Source organism: Sprattus sprattus (assembly GCF_963457725.1).
Source record: "Sprattus sprattus genome assembly, chromosome: 5".
Lineage (NCBI taxonomy): Eukaryota > Metazoa > Chordata > Actinopteri > Clupeiformes > Clupeidae > Sprattus > Sprattus sprattus.
In genome coordinates, this window is record NC_137924.1 from 4629846 (window position 1) to 4644845 (window position 15000).

Consider the following 15000-nt stretch of genomic DNA (forward strand, 5'->3'; position numbering starts at 1 on the left):
GACAGATGGTGCATGTCTGTAACTCCAGTAGTAGTTGACAGATGGTGCATGTCTGTAACTCCAGTAGTAGACAGATGGTGCATGTCTGTAACTCCAGTAGTAGACAGATGGTGCATGTCTGTAACTCCAGTAGTAGTTGACAGATGGTGCATGTCCATAACTCCAGTAGTTGACAGATGGTGCATGTCTGTAACTCCAGTAGTAGACAGATGGTGCATGTCTGTAACTCCAGTAGTAGACAGATGGTGCATGTCTGTAACTCCAGTAGTAGACAGATGGTGCATGTCTGTAACTCCAGTAGTAGACAGATGGTGCATGTCTGTAACTCCAGTAGTAGTTGACAGATGGTGCATGTCTGTAACTCCAGTAGTAGTTGACAGATGGTGCATGTCTGTAACTCCAGTAGTTGACAGATGGTGCATGTCTGTAACTCCAGTAGTAGTTGACAGATGGTGCATGTCTGTAACTCCAGTAGTTGACAGATGGTGCATGTCTGTAACTCCAGTAGTTGACAGATGGTGCATGTCTGTAACTCCAGTAGTAGTTGACAGATGGTGCATGTCTGTAACTCCAGTAGTTGACAGATGGTGCATGTCTGTAACTCCAGTAGTAGTTGACAGATGGTGCATGTCTGTAACTCCAGTAGTAGACAGATGGTGCATGTCTGTAACTCCAGTAGTAGACAGATGATGCATGTCTGTAACTCCAGTAGTAGTTGACAGATGGTGCATGTCCATAACTCCAGTAGTTGACAGATGGTGCATGTCTGTAACTCCAGTAGTAGACAGATGGTGCATGTCTGTAACTCCAGTAGTAGACAGATGGTGCATGTCTGTAACTCCAGTAGTAGACAGATGGTGCATGTCTGTAACTCCAGTAGTAGACAGATGGTGCATGTCTGTAACTCCAGTAGTAGTTGACAGATGGTGCATGTCTGTAACTCCAGTAGTAGTTGACAGATGGTGCATGTCTGTAACTCCAGTAGTAGACAGATGGTGCATGTCTGTAACTCCAGTAGTAGACAGATGGTGCATGTCTGTAACTCCAGTAGTAGTTGACAGATGGTGCATGTCCATAACTCCAGTAGTTGACAGATGGTGCATGTCTGTAACTCCAGTAGTAGACAGATGGTGCATGTCTGTAACTCCAGTAGTAGACAGATGGTGCATGTCTGTAACTCCAGTAGTAGACAGATGGTGCATGTCTGTAACTCCAGTAGTAGACAGATGGTGCATGTCTGTAACTCCAGTAGTAGACAGATGGTGCATGTCTGTAACTTCAGTAGTAGACAGATGGTGCATGTCTGTAACTCCAGTAGTAGACAGATGGTGCATGTCTGTAACTCCAGTAGTAGTTGACAGATGGTGCATGTCTGTAACTCCAGTAGTAGTTGACAGATGGTGCATGTCTGTAACTCCAGTAGTTGACAGATGGTGCATGTCTGTAACTCCAGTAGTAGTTGACAGATGGTGCATGTCTGTAACTCCAGTAGTTGACAGATGGTGCATGTCTGTAACTCCAGTAGTTGACAGATGGTGCATGTCTGTAACTCCAGTAGTAGTTGACAGATGGTGCATGTCTGTAACTCCAGTAGTAGTTGACAGATGGTGCATGTCTGTAACTCCAGTAGTTGACAGATGGTGCATGTCTGTAACTCCAGTAGTAGACAGATGGTGCATGTCTGTAACTCCAGTAGTAGACAAATGGTGCATGTCTGTAACTCCAGTAGTAGACAGATGGTGCATGTCTGTAACTCCAGTAGTAGTAGTCAGATGGTGCATGTCTGTAACTCCAGTAGTTGACAGATGGTGCATGTCTGTAACTCCAGTAGTAGTTGACAGATGGTGCATGTCTGTAACTCCAGTAGTAGTAGTCAGATGGTGCATGTCTGTAACTCCAGTAGTTGACAGATGGTGCATGTCTGTAACTCCAGTAGTAGACAGATGGTGCATGTCTGTAACTCCAGTAGTAGACAGATGGTGCATGTCTGTAACTCCAGTAGTAGACAGATGGTGCATGTCTGTAACTCCAGTAGTAGACAGATGGTGCATGTCTGTAACTCCAGTAGTAGACAGATGGTGCATATCTGTAACTCCAGTAGTAGACAGATGGTGCATGTCTGTAACTCCAGTAGTAGACAGATGGTGCATGTCTGTAACTCCAGTAGTTGACAGATGGTGCATGTCTGTAACTCCAGTAGTAGTTGACAGATGGTGCATGTCTGTAACTCCAGTAGTTGACAGATGGTGCATGTCTGTAACTCCAGTAGTAGACAGATGGTGCATGTCTGTAACTCCAGTAGTAGACAGATGGTGCATGTCTGTAACTCCAGTAGTTGACAGATAGTGCATGTTTGTAACTCCAGTAGTAGACAGATAGTGCATGTTTGTAACTCCAGTAGTAGTAGACCAATGATGTATGTCTCTAACTGAAGAAGTCCATGCAGTGCTATCTGCCTTGCTGCCATCGGGATGGAAAGGTTGGATGGAAATAAAAAATAGTAAAATACCATGTTAGCCACCTCACAACCTGCTAGCCACGAGTTTGTGTAATGTTTGTGTCTGTCTGTGTCAGTCTGTGTGTGAGTGTGTCTGTATTTCTGTGTGTGTGTGTGTGTGTGTGTGTGTATGGCTGTGTGTGTGTGTGTGTGTGTGTGTATTTGTGTGTATGTGTGTTTGTTTGTGTGTGTTTGCGTGTGAGTGTGTGTGTGTGTGTGTGTGTGTGTGTGTGTGTGTGTGTGTGCGTGTGCGTGTGTAGTAAATCAGGCTCATGTTGTATTTTTTGCCTAATATCCATGTGTGTGTGTGTGTGTGTGTGTGTGTGTGTGTATGTGTGTGTGTGTGTGTGTGTGTGTGTGTGTGTGTTGGTGTATGTGTGTGTTGGTGTATAAGTTGAGGTAGTGTAGAGTTAGGGAATGTCACCTGAATAATCTGTCCTGCAATTCAGCTGTTACTGACTTCCCAAATCACCTGTGGAGAAAATGAGAGAGCAGTTTGTGTCTAGAGACTCAGGCAGCACATGCAGAAGATGTGCTGCTGGGATAGACATTTATTTGTGTTTGTGTGTGTGTGTGTCTGTGTGTCTGTGTGTGTGTGTGTGTGTGTGTGTGTGTGTGTGTGTGTGTGTGTGTGTGTGTGTTGTGTGTCCGTGTGTTGTTCAAAAAGCATGGGTCCATGAGTAAATAAAGGTTTATTATTTTCATACAAATCATGTTAAAATAAATGTTTTCCTTCATCATTTCACAGAACTACAAGAGCACAGTGGAGAGGTGAGTGATCTGCCTCCTGTCTCTTTCTTCTCTGTGGTTCTGAACCCAAACCCACAGCAGCACTGACTCCTGAATGTTATTCCAGAGCCCAGTACACACCGCAGGATCCAGAGAGGGTTTCAGGAGCTCAGATCAATGTGGCAAAACACTTGGACAACCTGAAGTTCAGAGTCTGGGAGAAGATGCAGGGGATTGTCCAATACAGTAAGTGTATACATCCCTTTCAAACACACACACACACACTCACATAGAGACAGACAGACAGATGGACGAACCGACACAAGTTTATTTATATTTCATACACAGGCAATTCAATGTGCTTTCCATAAATAAGAGCAAAAAGAACCTCCAAAAGGAATAGGAGTATAAGTAAAGAGATCTAAAGAGCTGCCAAGCAGAAGGGAAACTGGAGGAGAGCGGAAGTGATGAAGACTGTGTAGACGCAGGTCTAGGGGTAAAAAAGAAAATTAGTCAGAATTGTCTGGGATATTTCAGTTGAGTTTAAGAATTGATAAGGACACAGTAAAGCTAAAACACCAAACATGGTAGTGAGCATTAGAGTATTATTAAGGATGCTCCAGTGAACTGTTTCTCCAGTGAACTGTATCGTTCTAACATGTCGATAAACAGAGGATTCGGAACCACGGAGGGAAATGTCATCTTCCATTGCTATGGATAACACATTTTCTTTTGTTGTTGACCAACGTTCTTTTGGGGGTGCAGCATATGTTTTTTCCCTCACTGATTGATTAAAGGAAATGTAAGGAACTGTGTTGATCCTGCCTGAACTCGGTTAGCTTACTTGTCCCACCCTACTGTTTTGAAAAGACTTCATATGGGACTGTGTTCAAGACATTTCTTATTGGGAATGATAAGTATTAGTTTTCCGTTCTGACAGGGTTGCTAAGAGTTTAATTTTCCTGGGGTTCAATCTCCCCCCCCCTACACACACACACAGACACACACCCACACACACACACACACACACACACACACACACACACACACACACACTTGTCTCCCCTACAAGAGCTCATAATGTCTCTGCTTCTGCTCTCATAAGGCCAGCAGACAAACACACACACACACACACACACACACACACACACACACTCACTCATTTCCCCTACTCTAGCTCATATTGGTCTGCTTCTGTTCTCTTAAGATCATACACACACATACACATATAAACATATACACACACACACTGACACACACACACACACACACACACACACACACACACACACACACACACACACACACACACACACACACACAAGGAATCAATTAATCTATTTGATGCTTTGTAAACACACCAATTGCATTACACCAATGAATATTAGGATAAAAAATACAACATGTGTCTGATTTAACATGACTTCCAGCATAAGCCATGCCCACTTATGGAATCTATCCAAATCCAGACACAAAGACAGATCACTGTGGTAAGGATGTTATGTTAGCCACTATAAAGATGTTTTTTGTTCAGTGAGATTCACCCTTGTAGGGGTTGTTGAATTCATATTGATGGTAACATTTAAATATTAATATTTGTAAAATGTATGTAGATGTTAATATTTAAATTCCTTACTAGTATTAAGCTGAGTTTATAACCGAGGGACACCGAGGGATTAATTTTCTTCATTTCTTTAACACAGGAATGGAGGTAACAAAGTATGCAGGTATGTCTTGCCATGGCCATGAAAACCTTTTTGTTCCATAGTGTATTGGAATTATAGCAATGTGCTTGTAACCACTGTCTGTAAGAAGGCAAAAAAGGTACATTTCGATTGTTTAGATCCATATTTTTCAAGATAACAAACCTTGATATGCACAATCAATACAAAATAATTTGAAAACCACATTTTGTGAAAATTCATCCATAGGGGGTGCTGCAACTGACACATGTCACTATCTCAAGAACTGCTTCAGCTAAAAATGTCAAATTTCCTATACTTAAACTCGGTTGGTTACATATTGCGATATCTCAATAACTTATTAAGCCAAAGATTTGAAATGCTATTAATGCTATTTGCTCACATTTTCTAAAGTGCCAATGTTTTCTTGAAGCTTTTGAAGCTGTCAAGTCATCCAACCTTTTGCCAGTTTGGGTGATCACAAAACCTGCTTGGATAGTCACTGCTTGCAACTATAAGTGTTTTACTCTCTTGCAGTGGATGTGATTCTGGATCCTGATACAGCTCACGACGAACTCATCCTGTCTGCTGATGGGAAACAAGTGAGGGATAGTGACTCATCACAGAGTCGTCCTGACAACCCCAAGCGCTTTGATCGTGTTGTTTCTATCCTTGGAAAGCAGGGGTTCACCTCTGGTAGATTTTACTACGAGGTGCAGGTCAGTGGGAAGACTGCATGGGTTTTAGGAGTAGCCAGAGAGTCCATTAACAGGAAGGGGGGCATTACCCTGACACCTAAGAATGGATACTGGACAATACAGCTGAGAAATGGGGATGAGTATGAGGCACTAGCTGATCCTTCTGTTCTCCTCTCCCTTAAAGAGAAGCCAGAGAGGGTGGGGGTGTTTGTGGATTATGAAGCAGGTTTGGTCTCCTTTCATGATGCAGACAGATGGAATCTAATCTACTCTTTCCGGGGTGTCTCTTTCAAGGAGAAAATCTATCCATTTTTTAGTCCATCTCTTCATGATGGCGGCAAAAACTCATGTCCTCTGATTATCACTCAAATTTCATGCCCCAAATGACTTTTATTAATGCTTATTCGGTGGTATTTGATTATGTTTTTTAATGCTTTTAATGATAATTTTTCATTGTGCTTTTCTATTTATTTTTTAATTTTTCCATATTATTTTGTGTTCTTTCTCCTTCTTTTATTCATTTTTACATGTTGAATTTATTCATTACTCTTTTCTCCTTTATTATGTATCTACAATAATGAATGTATTTACAACTGCAAATGATGCAACTTAAGTGAGTGTCCACTAATTCATTAAATCTAGTGATTTTCCTGACTTCATTTCAGTTCAACCTTAGTTTGTTGTCTCAGTCATGATTGATTGGACATATCATATTAAACTGAATGACTGTAGTGACAGGAATGTTGAACTTTCAAAAACTATATATTGTTTTTTATTTGAAATATATAATTCACTCAGTGGACATAATATCATAATACAGGTACAAAGCACTTTGGTACAACTCCTGATGTTTTTCAATGTGCTATACAAAATAAAGTTCACTTGACTGGAATTCAATCTAAAATTTACATCCACCAATAGATGGCAGAAATGCACCAATTACCCTGTCACCTAAGAATGGATACTGGACAATATGGCTGAGAAATGGGGATGAGTATGAGGCACTAGCTAATCCCTATGTTTGTCTCTCCCTCAAAGAGAAGCCAGAGAGGGTGGGGGTGTTTCTGGATTATGAGGCAGGTTTGGTCTCCTTCTATGATGCAGACAAATCTACTCTTTCCGAGGTGTCTCTTTCAAGGAGAAAATCTACCAATATTTTAGTCCATGTCTTCATGAAAATGAGAAAAACTAATCTCCTCTGATTATCATCACTCCAATCTCATGCAAAAAATGACTTTTATTAATGTTAACTTGGTATGTAATTATATTTTATCTTTTTAACTGTTTTTATCATGCTCTTCTATTAATTTTTTTTGGCCGGGGGTAAAATAAAGTAACCTATTTTATTGTAGCCTACCAGCATCAGTCCATTGGCACAAAGTAGACATCACAATGTAATTGATTGCATTCAATAAATACAAGTTCTCCTCATGTTTAATATTGTTGGCTAATTTCATGGGCTGTTTGCAATAAAAAAAGAAATGTTCCCATGTAGGACTACGAGGCGAATTTGTTATTGTTCATGAAAGCGTGTCTGGCAATTTGTTATTGTTTAGCCTAAATGCACGTATCGTTGCCTACTGTTGTTCATCTGTAACGTTTTAGTTGGCTAGGTTACTTTTTCCAGAAGGGATCATAAATATATTCATATTTTAAACATTAAATAGCTAATAGTGTTTGCTTTAGGGCTGTACATGTAAGATGGGCCGGCTAATGTTATCTTTACCATGCAATATGTTAACCATAGCTGTGGTAATGTTATTTCAACCTGCTAGCTAGCTAAATCTGGTTAAAACATTAGGTAACAGTAAGCCTACAAAGTAAAATGAATTACTGTAAATTAATCACTGTATAAAATGGGCCGGCTAATGTTATCTTTACCATGCAATATGTTAACGCATGCTACGGGACTACCATCATGCAGTGAGCAACTGAGCATGCCCGACTACCATTAGTCAGGGAGCCAAAGTCACAAAAATGGGTTGAACCTGACATGGTCTGCCATACTTTTTTTGTGTTTTTTTCTGTGAATTTTGACCTTAAGAACCAATAATTGGAGGGTCTGCTCTGCCAGAAATATTGCGGGGAAAAAAAGTGGACATTTTAGTGTATGCATCCTTTATTTTTAATCCGAAAAATGTAAAAACATATTTTTTTCCTGAAATCCTGAGTGGGTAGATGCTAAGGCCATGATGTGTAATAAAGAGGTCATTAACAACCATGTTAAATATCCAGCTTGTCTTTCGGTCTTTCGGAGAGTATCCTAAAATTCCATTAAGGTTATGAGCCTGTTGATCGCCAACTAGTAGTGAAATCATCACAGATCCATTGATTTTGGTTGGATTTTTATATTTTTTTCTGTGGAATGAGTACACTGTTTGCTGAAAAGAATGGCAGATTGACTGATGTCATAACTTGGGGGAATAGTTGATTGCCAAGGAAGTTAAGATGAAAATATTGGGAAAAAAGTGAGAAAAAGCCTAATTTCTTTTGCATTAAATTGATGCTAAATCATGTAGAATTGTGTTTTAAGAGTTATTTTTTCAGTGGATGTTGACAGCACATGTGTTTCTGGAGTGCATTTATTGACAGCCTAACCAACCCATTGAGGATTTCAGGAAACATTTTGTTTCACATTTTTCGGATTAAAAATAAAGGATGCATACACTAAAATGCCCACAATTTTTTTTCCGCTGTCCCTTTTGTTGACAACTGTTTCATAAAAAGATATGTACAACACATTTAAAATCTACACGCAATGCCTTGCGAGTGGATGCATTCAAATCAGCAGGGGCCGGTATTTCAAAAAGATCCAACAGGATTAATCCTCCTGGATTGGATTAAATCCTGATCAGATCCTAAAAACGGGTATTTCAAAGCAAATCTGATCCTGAAGATTCAGATTCAGATTTGGGAATCCAATCCTGCCTTTGATCTGGATTAAACACTGCTGTTGAGTATTTCAAAATTTAAGTGGGAAATCTGGATCAGTTTGATCCTAAAAATCAGGATCACCCTGATCCCACCTCAGAGGTGGATTTGAGGGAGATTACATGTAAAGGTTTGAACAGTTTAAGTGTAACTTCTCCCAAAGTTCTTTTGTTTGATACTACAATTCACTGCTGTTTGATCAATGTTTATTTTCGTTGCACTTTCCTTTCTTTTTCAGAAAACACAGTGAAAGTTTGAATATGAATGCCTTATTTAAGTAACAGTTTTTTGTTAAGTTATACCCACTGATAAAAGCCTCCACTGAAAATCAGTCAAATTAATTTATTAACATGCATTCAGCACACACAATTCATTTTCATAGCCAAAGCTCAAAAGGTTATGCCATTTGGAGCAGGTCTATGTTAACTGCCTGTCTTCTCTTTCCACAAACATCTGTAAAGAAAACCAAATATTAAGGTTTTAGGGCTGTCCCTTTTGTTGACAACTGTTTCCTAAAAAGATATGTACAACACATTTTGAAATCTACACACAATGCCTTGCGAGTGAATGCATTCAAATGGACTGTGGACCGCGACATACAGACGCTAGCCTATTTACTAGCTTGTTAGCTTCTTAACACAGGAGTCAATGGAGCAGCGTTAGCTCGCATTAGCGCGAACTCTGCTTAATTAGAGATCGCCGAGCTCTTCTTTCAACTTTGTGCTGATTTAAGTAATTGGTTAACTCAATATAATGATTGCCCTTCATCTAGTCTAAGGACGCATCAACACTGGCCAAGATTATACTTTAATTTAGAGACAAAAGTTAGCTCCCTTTCCTGTTTCCTGTCTGTGATCCAGGGGGCGGGACGGATTTGGACATCCCAATCTGCTGGTATCAGGATCACTCTGATCCAATCTGGCAAAGTTTTGAAATACCGGGATAGATCAGGTTGGTCCGTGGATGAGAACAGGGGGATTTGGTTATCCGGATCATTCTGATCTGGATTACAAGTTTTGAAATACCGGCCCCTGGTCTGTGGACCGCGACATACAGACGCTAGCCTATTTACTAGCTTGTTAGCTCCTTAACACAGGAGTCAATGGAGCAGCGTTAGCTCGCATTAGCGCGAACTCTGCTTAATTAGAGATCGCCGAGCTCTTCTTTCAACTTTGTGATGATTTACGTAATTGGTTAAGTCAATATAATGATTGCCCTTCATCTAGTCTAAGGACGCATCAACACTGACCAAGATTATACTTTAATTTAGAGACAATAGTTGTGTTAGCTCTCCTGTTTCTGCTCAAATCTTCGCTCCATTTCCTGTTTCCTGTCTGATCCAGGGGGCGGGACGGATTTGGACATCCCAATCTGCTGGTATCAGGATCACTCTGATCCAATCTGGCAAAGTTTTGAAATACCGGGATAGATCAGGTTGATCCGTGGATGAGAACAGGGGGATTTGGTTATCCGGATCATTCTGATCTGGATTACAAGTTTTGAAATATCGGCCCCTGATGATCCATACCGGGGAAAGACCTTACCAGTGTCCTGTGTGTGGAATGGCCTTTAATGACTCATCTAGCCTCAAGATACATCAGACGGTCCATACTGGTGATATAAGGCCATATTAGTGAACGCCTTGCGGGAAGAGTTTCAGGTGTACATCACATCTCATCAGCTCACACAGTCTGGAGAAAAGCCACATCAATGTTCAGAGTGAGGAAAGGGCTTTAGAACCATATCTCATGTCAAGGTACACCAAAGGACCCATACTTGGGGAGAGCCGTATGAGTGTTCTACATGTGAAGACTTTCAGGTATAGCTCTAACCTCACCACCAATCACATCACACATACTGGAGAAAATCCACCTCAGTGTTCTGAATGTGGAAAGACCTTTAGTAGGATGTCTGGTCTCAAGAGACATAAGAGGACCCATTCAAATGATGTCCTGCCCTGATAATAGATGATCGAGTATCACTTATTTAGAAAAATACGATTAAATTAGTTTTAAGTAACATGTGATGTACATACATACGTACATAAGTATTATTTCTTCATTTATGAAACATTCGGTCATCCTGCCTTTCCCCCTTGGGCTCCACCTTCAGCCTCTCAGGTCAAGTTCAGGTGTCCTCTAGATGGGGGTAAAAACACCTACGGCCATAGTCTCACTCATTCATTCTTACACACACACACACAGACACACACACATGCACGTAGTAAAAAAGAAAGATGGCATAAAAATCAACACAAAGGTTAATTTGTCTCCTACAGTCACTGCAGCCATATTAATGAACAATGGGGATTGCCATGTGTTCATGTCTCAGTGAGACAGACAGAGTACACATCCAAAATGAGTTGCAGATACAAAATAAGGAGTTAATGTCTTACAACAACAGAATAGCAATATTTCCAGTTCCATCAGACCCCTATATGAGCATATACAGGGTGCGATTTGTCCAAAAACCAGAGGGGGGGATGTTTTTCTTTTTTTTTTTATCATGAAAAAAAAAAAACGCAATACATAGGCCTAATTCTCTTTATATACATACATCATATGTCTATGATATGATAATCGCTGCTAGACGCTCAGTTCTTGTGCTCCCTCTCATTCACGTTGAAATACTGAAACCGAAACTGAAACTTTGAAAGTGAAACGCAACTTAGCAAAGCCAGCGAATTCTGAGAATGCCAACAGTTCGGGTAAGGTGAACGTTTGTGCCAGCGATGTAAGCAACTGTAAGAAAACGCTGTCACAACCTGTCTGTTATTTCATTGTTTTTTTAATAATTGAGGGTTATCCCCCCATGTATGAAATTCATCTAGCTGAGGTGGGGATGTAAAAACCAGAGGGGGGGTAAATCCCCCCTATCCCCCCCGGCAAATCGCACCCTGAGCATATATATGCTCACACAATAACAAACATGCAGCAGCCAATCAGAGCAGGAAACATCAATATATGTTACAGATAGAAATTATACAAATTAACAATAGAATAGCTATTTTGCAGTTCCATCACATGTAACTGACAAGTACTAATGATCAATGGTCAGTTTAATGGAATGCACACATCAGTGTGTTTAACTATTAAACAAACATGCTTTTCATTACCTTGAGCATTGCAGAAAAAAATTTAAACATTGTTAGCTTCAGATCAGATCTAGGACAGATCACCCCAAACATAGTGAAATGGGACCACCAACATACCAAATCTAACAGACATACAAAACAAGACCCCAACATAGTAGATCTCTCCACTACACTAACCAAGACCCCATCATATTAGGTCTAACCACTACACTAAGCAAGACCCCCAGATCTAACCAAGAACATAATATCAGATCTATGTATTACAAGTACGAATAAAATGTTTCTGATTGAAATGTATATAATTGTCACCAGCGTCGTAGTTTTCTGTTTCATTACATTGAATACTGTATTGTATGCTAGTTTGTGTTATCTTAGCCTCTTATGCATTCATTCTAAGTCATACGACACAAACATTATCATGTTATATGAGCACTCCCCATTAGGAAACACAGACACCTCATTGTTAGCTTCAGTTAGCATCTTGGATAGTCAAATTAGAGTCATGACTAGCTGTAATTAGCACGCTGATTTCCTCACACATTTTGCTCACATCATTTCTGGTAGACTCGCTGAACTAAAGTTATGTCCCACGCATAGTCTCATCACCATCTCCATCACTGAGCCCAGTGCATTCATTCACTTCTGATAACACCAGGAATTATGAGTTTATGGACATGGTATGTATACACATGAGAGATGAGTGATCCTGCTCCTGAGGAGTTTATTAAACATATTCCATAGTCAATAATTAAATATATCTCATCCCTAGTTGTAATTGTAGTATTATTGGAAGGAAACATTGGGAGTTGATAGCTTTCATGTGTATTCTGGACTTGACCACATGGCCACACTTCCTGTAAGCCTCATGAATAAATTTGAGTCTTTGATCACTGTGGGAATGCTGACACCCCTGTGATTGACTGTGTCCTCCATGAATATATAGTATCCCAGATCTGATGTCTCCCAGACAATGATTAGCATTTAGGTATCCACCCCCCATTACCTTCCTAGAGTAACAAGACTGATTTCTGTAGAGACAGTCAGTGAATAGAGACAAGTTGAAATCTGCCAAATCTGTCTCTGTCTCTCCTTTGGTGGCCACCACTGCAAGAATAAAACCTGAACTTTGGTTATTCATCACTTTGACTGAGTCTCTGATATTTGGGATACAATAATTCCTTTTACTTCCTCACTGGTCATCAGAGTGCACTCACACTGGCAGATATCTAAACATCACCCCTGACTTGGAGACCTCAGCTCCACACACACACACACACACGCTTTCAAATGTTGACACACATCTTCTGCAAATCCTTATGCTGTCTGACTAACAAATCACTGTCTGAGGTAAAGAAGACTCTGAACTCGATGGTTATGGCTCCAGCCAAGGCTTGTCTGTATCTATGGGTTAATATGTAACAGAGCTGAGCATACAGGATAATACGACAGCAATACGGACACTAGCATGGACTCACAGAGAGTATTTGATTTCTTCTCTCTGTGATATGTAACCCCCAGTACAAGTACCTTCCAATGACTGCATGTACAGTATATACCTTAGATACTTACATATCCAGTCATTGGTAACTACACATAAGCAATAATGTAATGATTAAGTAATAATGTCAGCTTTTAGTGGGCCCAGGTTAAAGAATACAGACGTTTCCCTTTGATAATGTCACTGAAAATCAGACACAGTGATGGGCTGAGAGTGTGTACACTGGAGGTGTCATGTGTGTCTGTGAAGGAACAGTTCTGCAGTACGAATGAGATCAGAACAACATTTCTGTGGATAGTGGAGGAAAAACACTGACATGTAGTTTTGACCAATCAGCTCCCTGCTCTCCCAGACCCTCCCCATGCCTCTCCTTTTTTGAAGGAGGAAGTAAAGCTCAGTGACAGGCGGCTGTCCTGTTCGGCATTACGAGTGTGTAAATGAACATTTGGGAAATAAATACCACTTAATTTTCAAAAACAAGTTGGAGAGGTTGACCTGCTAACAGATTGAAGAGTTAAAAATGTAGATGCCTTAGAGACTGACTGGATTTTGACTTTTTGAAAATGAAAGTAAAGTTTTTCAACCAGCTGAAAGAACAGGGACGTGTGTAGTAGGCTGATCCTCGTGTTTGAAGACGGTTTTCAAACAAGAAGAAATCTTACTTCGTTAAATCTTGAAATACAGAGTTTGGAGACGACTCCAATTCTTTTTCTAACTCCGGTGAAAGTTTTGTGTGCGTGAAGGAGAGAATGGCAGCCAGGCTGGAAGAGGATCTTTCCTGTCCGGTGTGTTGTGAAATCTTCAAGGATCCTGTTATTATGACATGTAGTCACAGCGTCTGTAAAGTCTGTCTGCAGCAGTTCTGGGAAACCAAAGGATCCAGAGAATGTCCAGTCTGCAGGAGAAAGTCATCAAAGGAGTGGATTCCCCCAAATCTGGCTTTAAAGAACCTGTGTGAGACTTTCTTACAAGACTGGCAACACGCGTCTTGCCGTCTTCACAAACGAAAACCTGAGTTATTCTGTAAAGAGGATCAACAGCTGGTGTGCCTGATGTGTCGAGACTCAAAATTACACCAAGATCACAACATCCGTCCTATCAGTGAAGCAGCAATTAATGTAAAGGTAGGTTCTTTGGTCTAAATATGGAGCTTTACAGGTTCCTTCGCCCTTATATTCTCCAAGCCAACATTTTAGACTCACTTTTCTTTACACTCATTTCATTCACTGTCTACTGTTTGTTTCTGAAGTACTGGCAGTTTGCCACCATTTACTGCTGTCCAGATAACTTCATGTGTGTTACATGCACAATCAAGGATAGAACTGTCCCCAAATCACCTGCTGCAGAGACAGAGAGAGATTGGGAGAAGCAGGCAGAGATCAGGCCAATATCACAGGGTGTGAATGGACCTGCACGGGTCATAACAATGTGGCTCACCTAAGAGCTTACTTCCCTCTGTTCCTAACATGAGCACCTGTCTTTTCACATAATCTTATGGACATTGTGTGTATACATACAATGTCCATAAGATTATGTGAAAAGACAGGTGCTCATGTTAGGCCCAGACACACACACACACACACACACACACACACACACACACACACACACACACACACACACACACACACACACACACACACACACACACACACACACACACACACACACACACACACACACACATACACAAACTTGCATGCACTCACACACACACTCTGCACAATTCTTCCAGTCTCGTTCACCTGACATTGAGTGTGAGTAACATAGACCTGCTCAGGTCTGTGGCTATTATAATCTGGTAGTGGGGATAGAGTAGGCTACAGTACAGAAATACTCCACATTAAAGTCATCCATTCATTTCAGGAGGA

The 15000-nt window shown here is 40.6% G+C and overlaps 2 protein-coding genes across 2 annotated transcripts in view; both read left to right on the forward strand.

Moving 5' to 3' along the window:
* Positions 1 to 15000, forward strand: part of LOC308365607 (E3 ubiquitin-protein ligase TRIM35-like) — a gene marked incomplete at both ends in the record, with an annotated part of 33080 nt that overhangs the window by 3697 nt on the left and 14383 nt on the right. The window lies entirely within an intron of this gene.
* LOC308365038 (erythroid membrane-associated protein-like) lies at positions 4932 to 6261 on the forward strand (the record flags this gene model as incomplete). The annotated part of the gene is made up of 2 exons (XM_080838355.1): positions 4932 to 4953; positions 5446 to 6261. The coding sequence occupies 2 exons, from the start codon at positions 4932 to 4934 to the stop codon at positions 5991 to 5993; spliced, it is 570 nt and encodes a 189-aa protein (XP_080694481.1). The 3' UTR covers positions 5994 to 6261.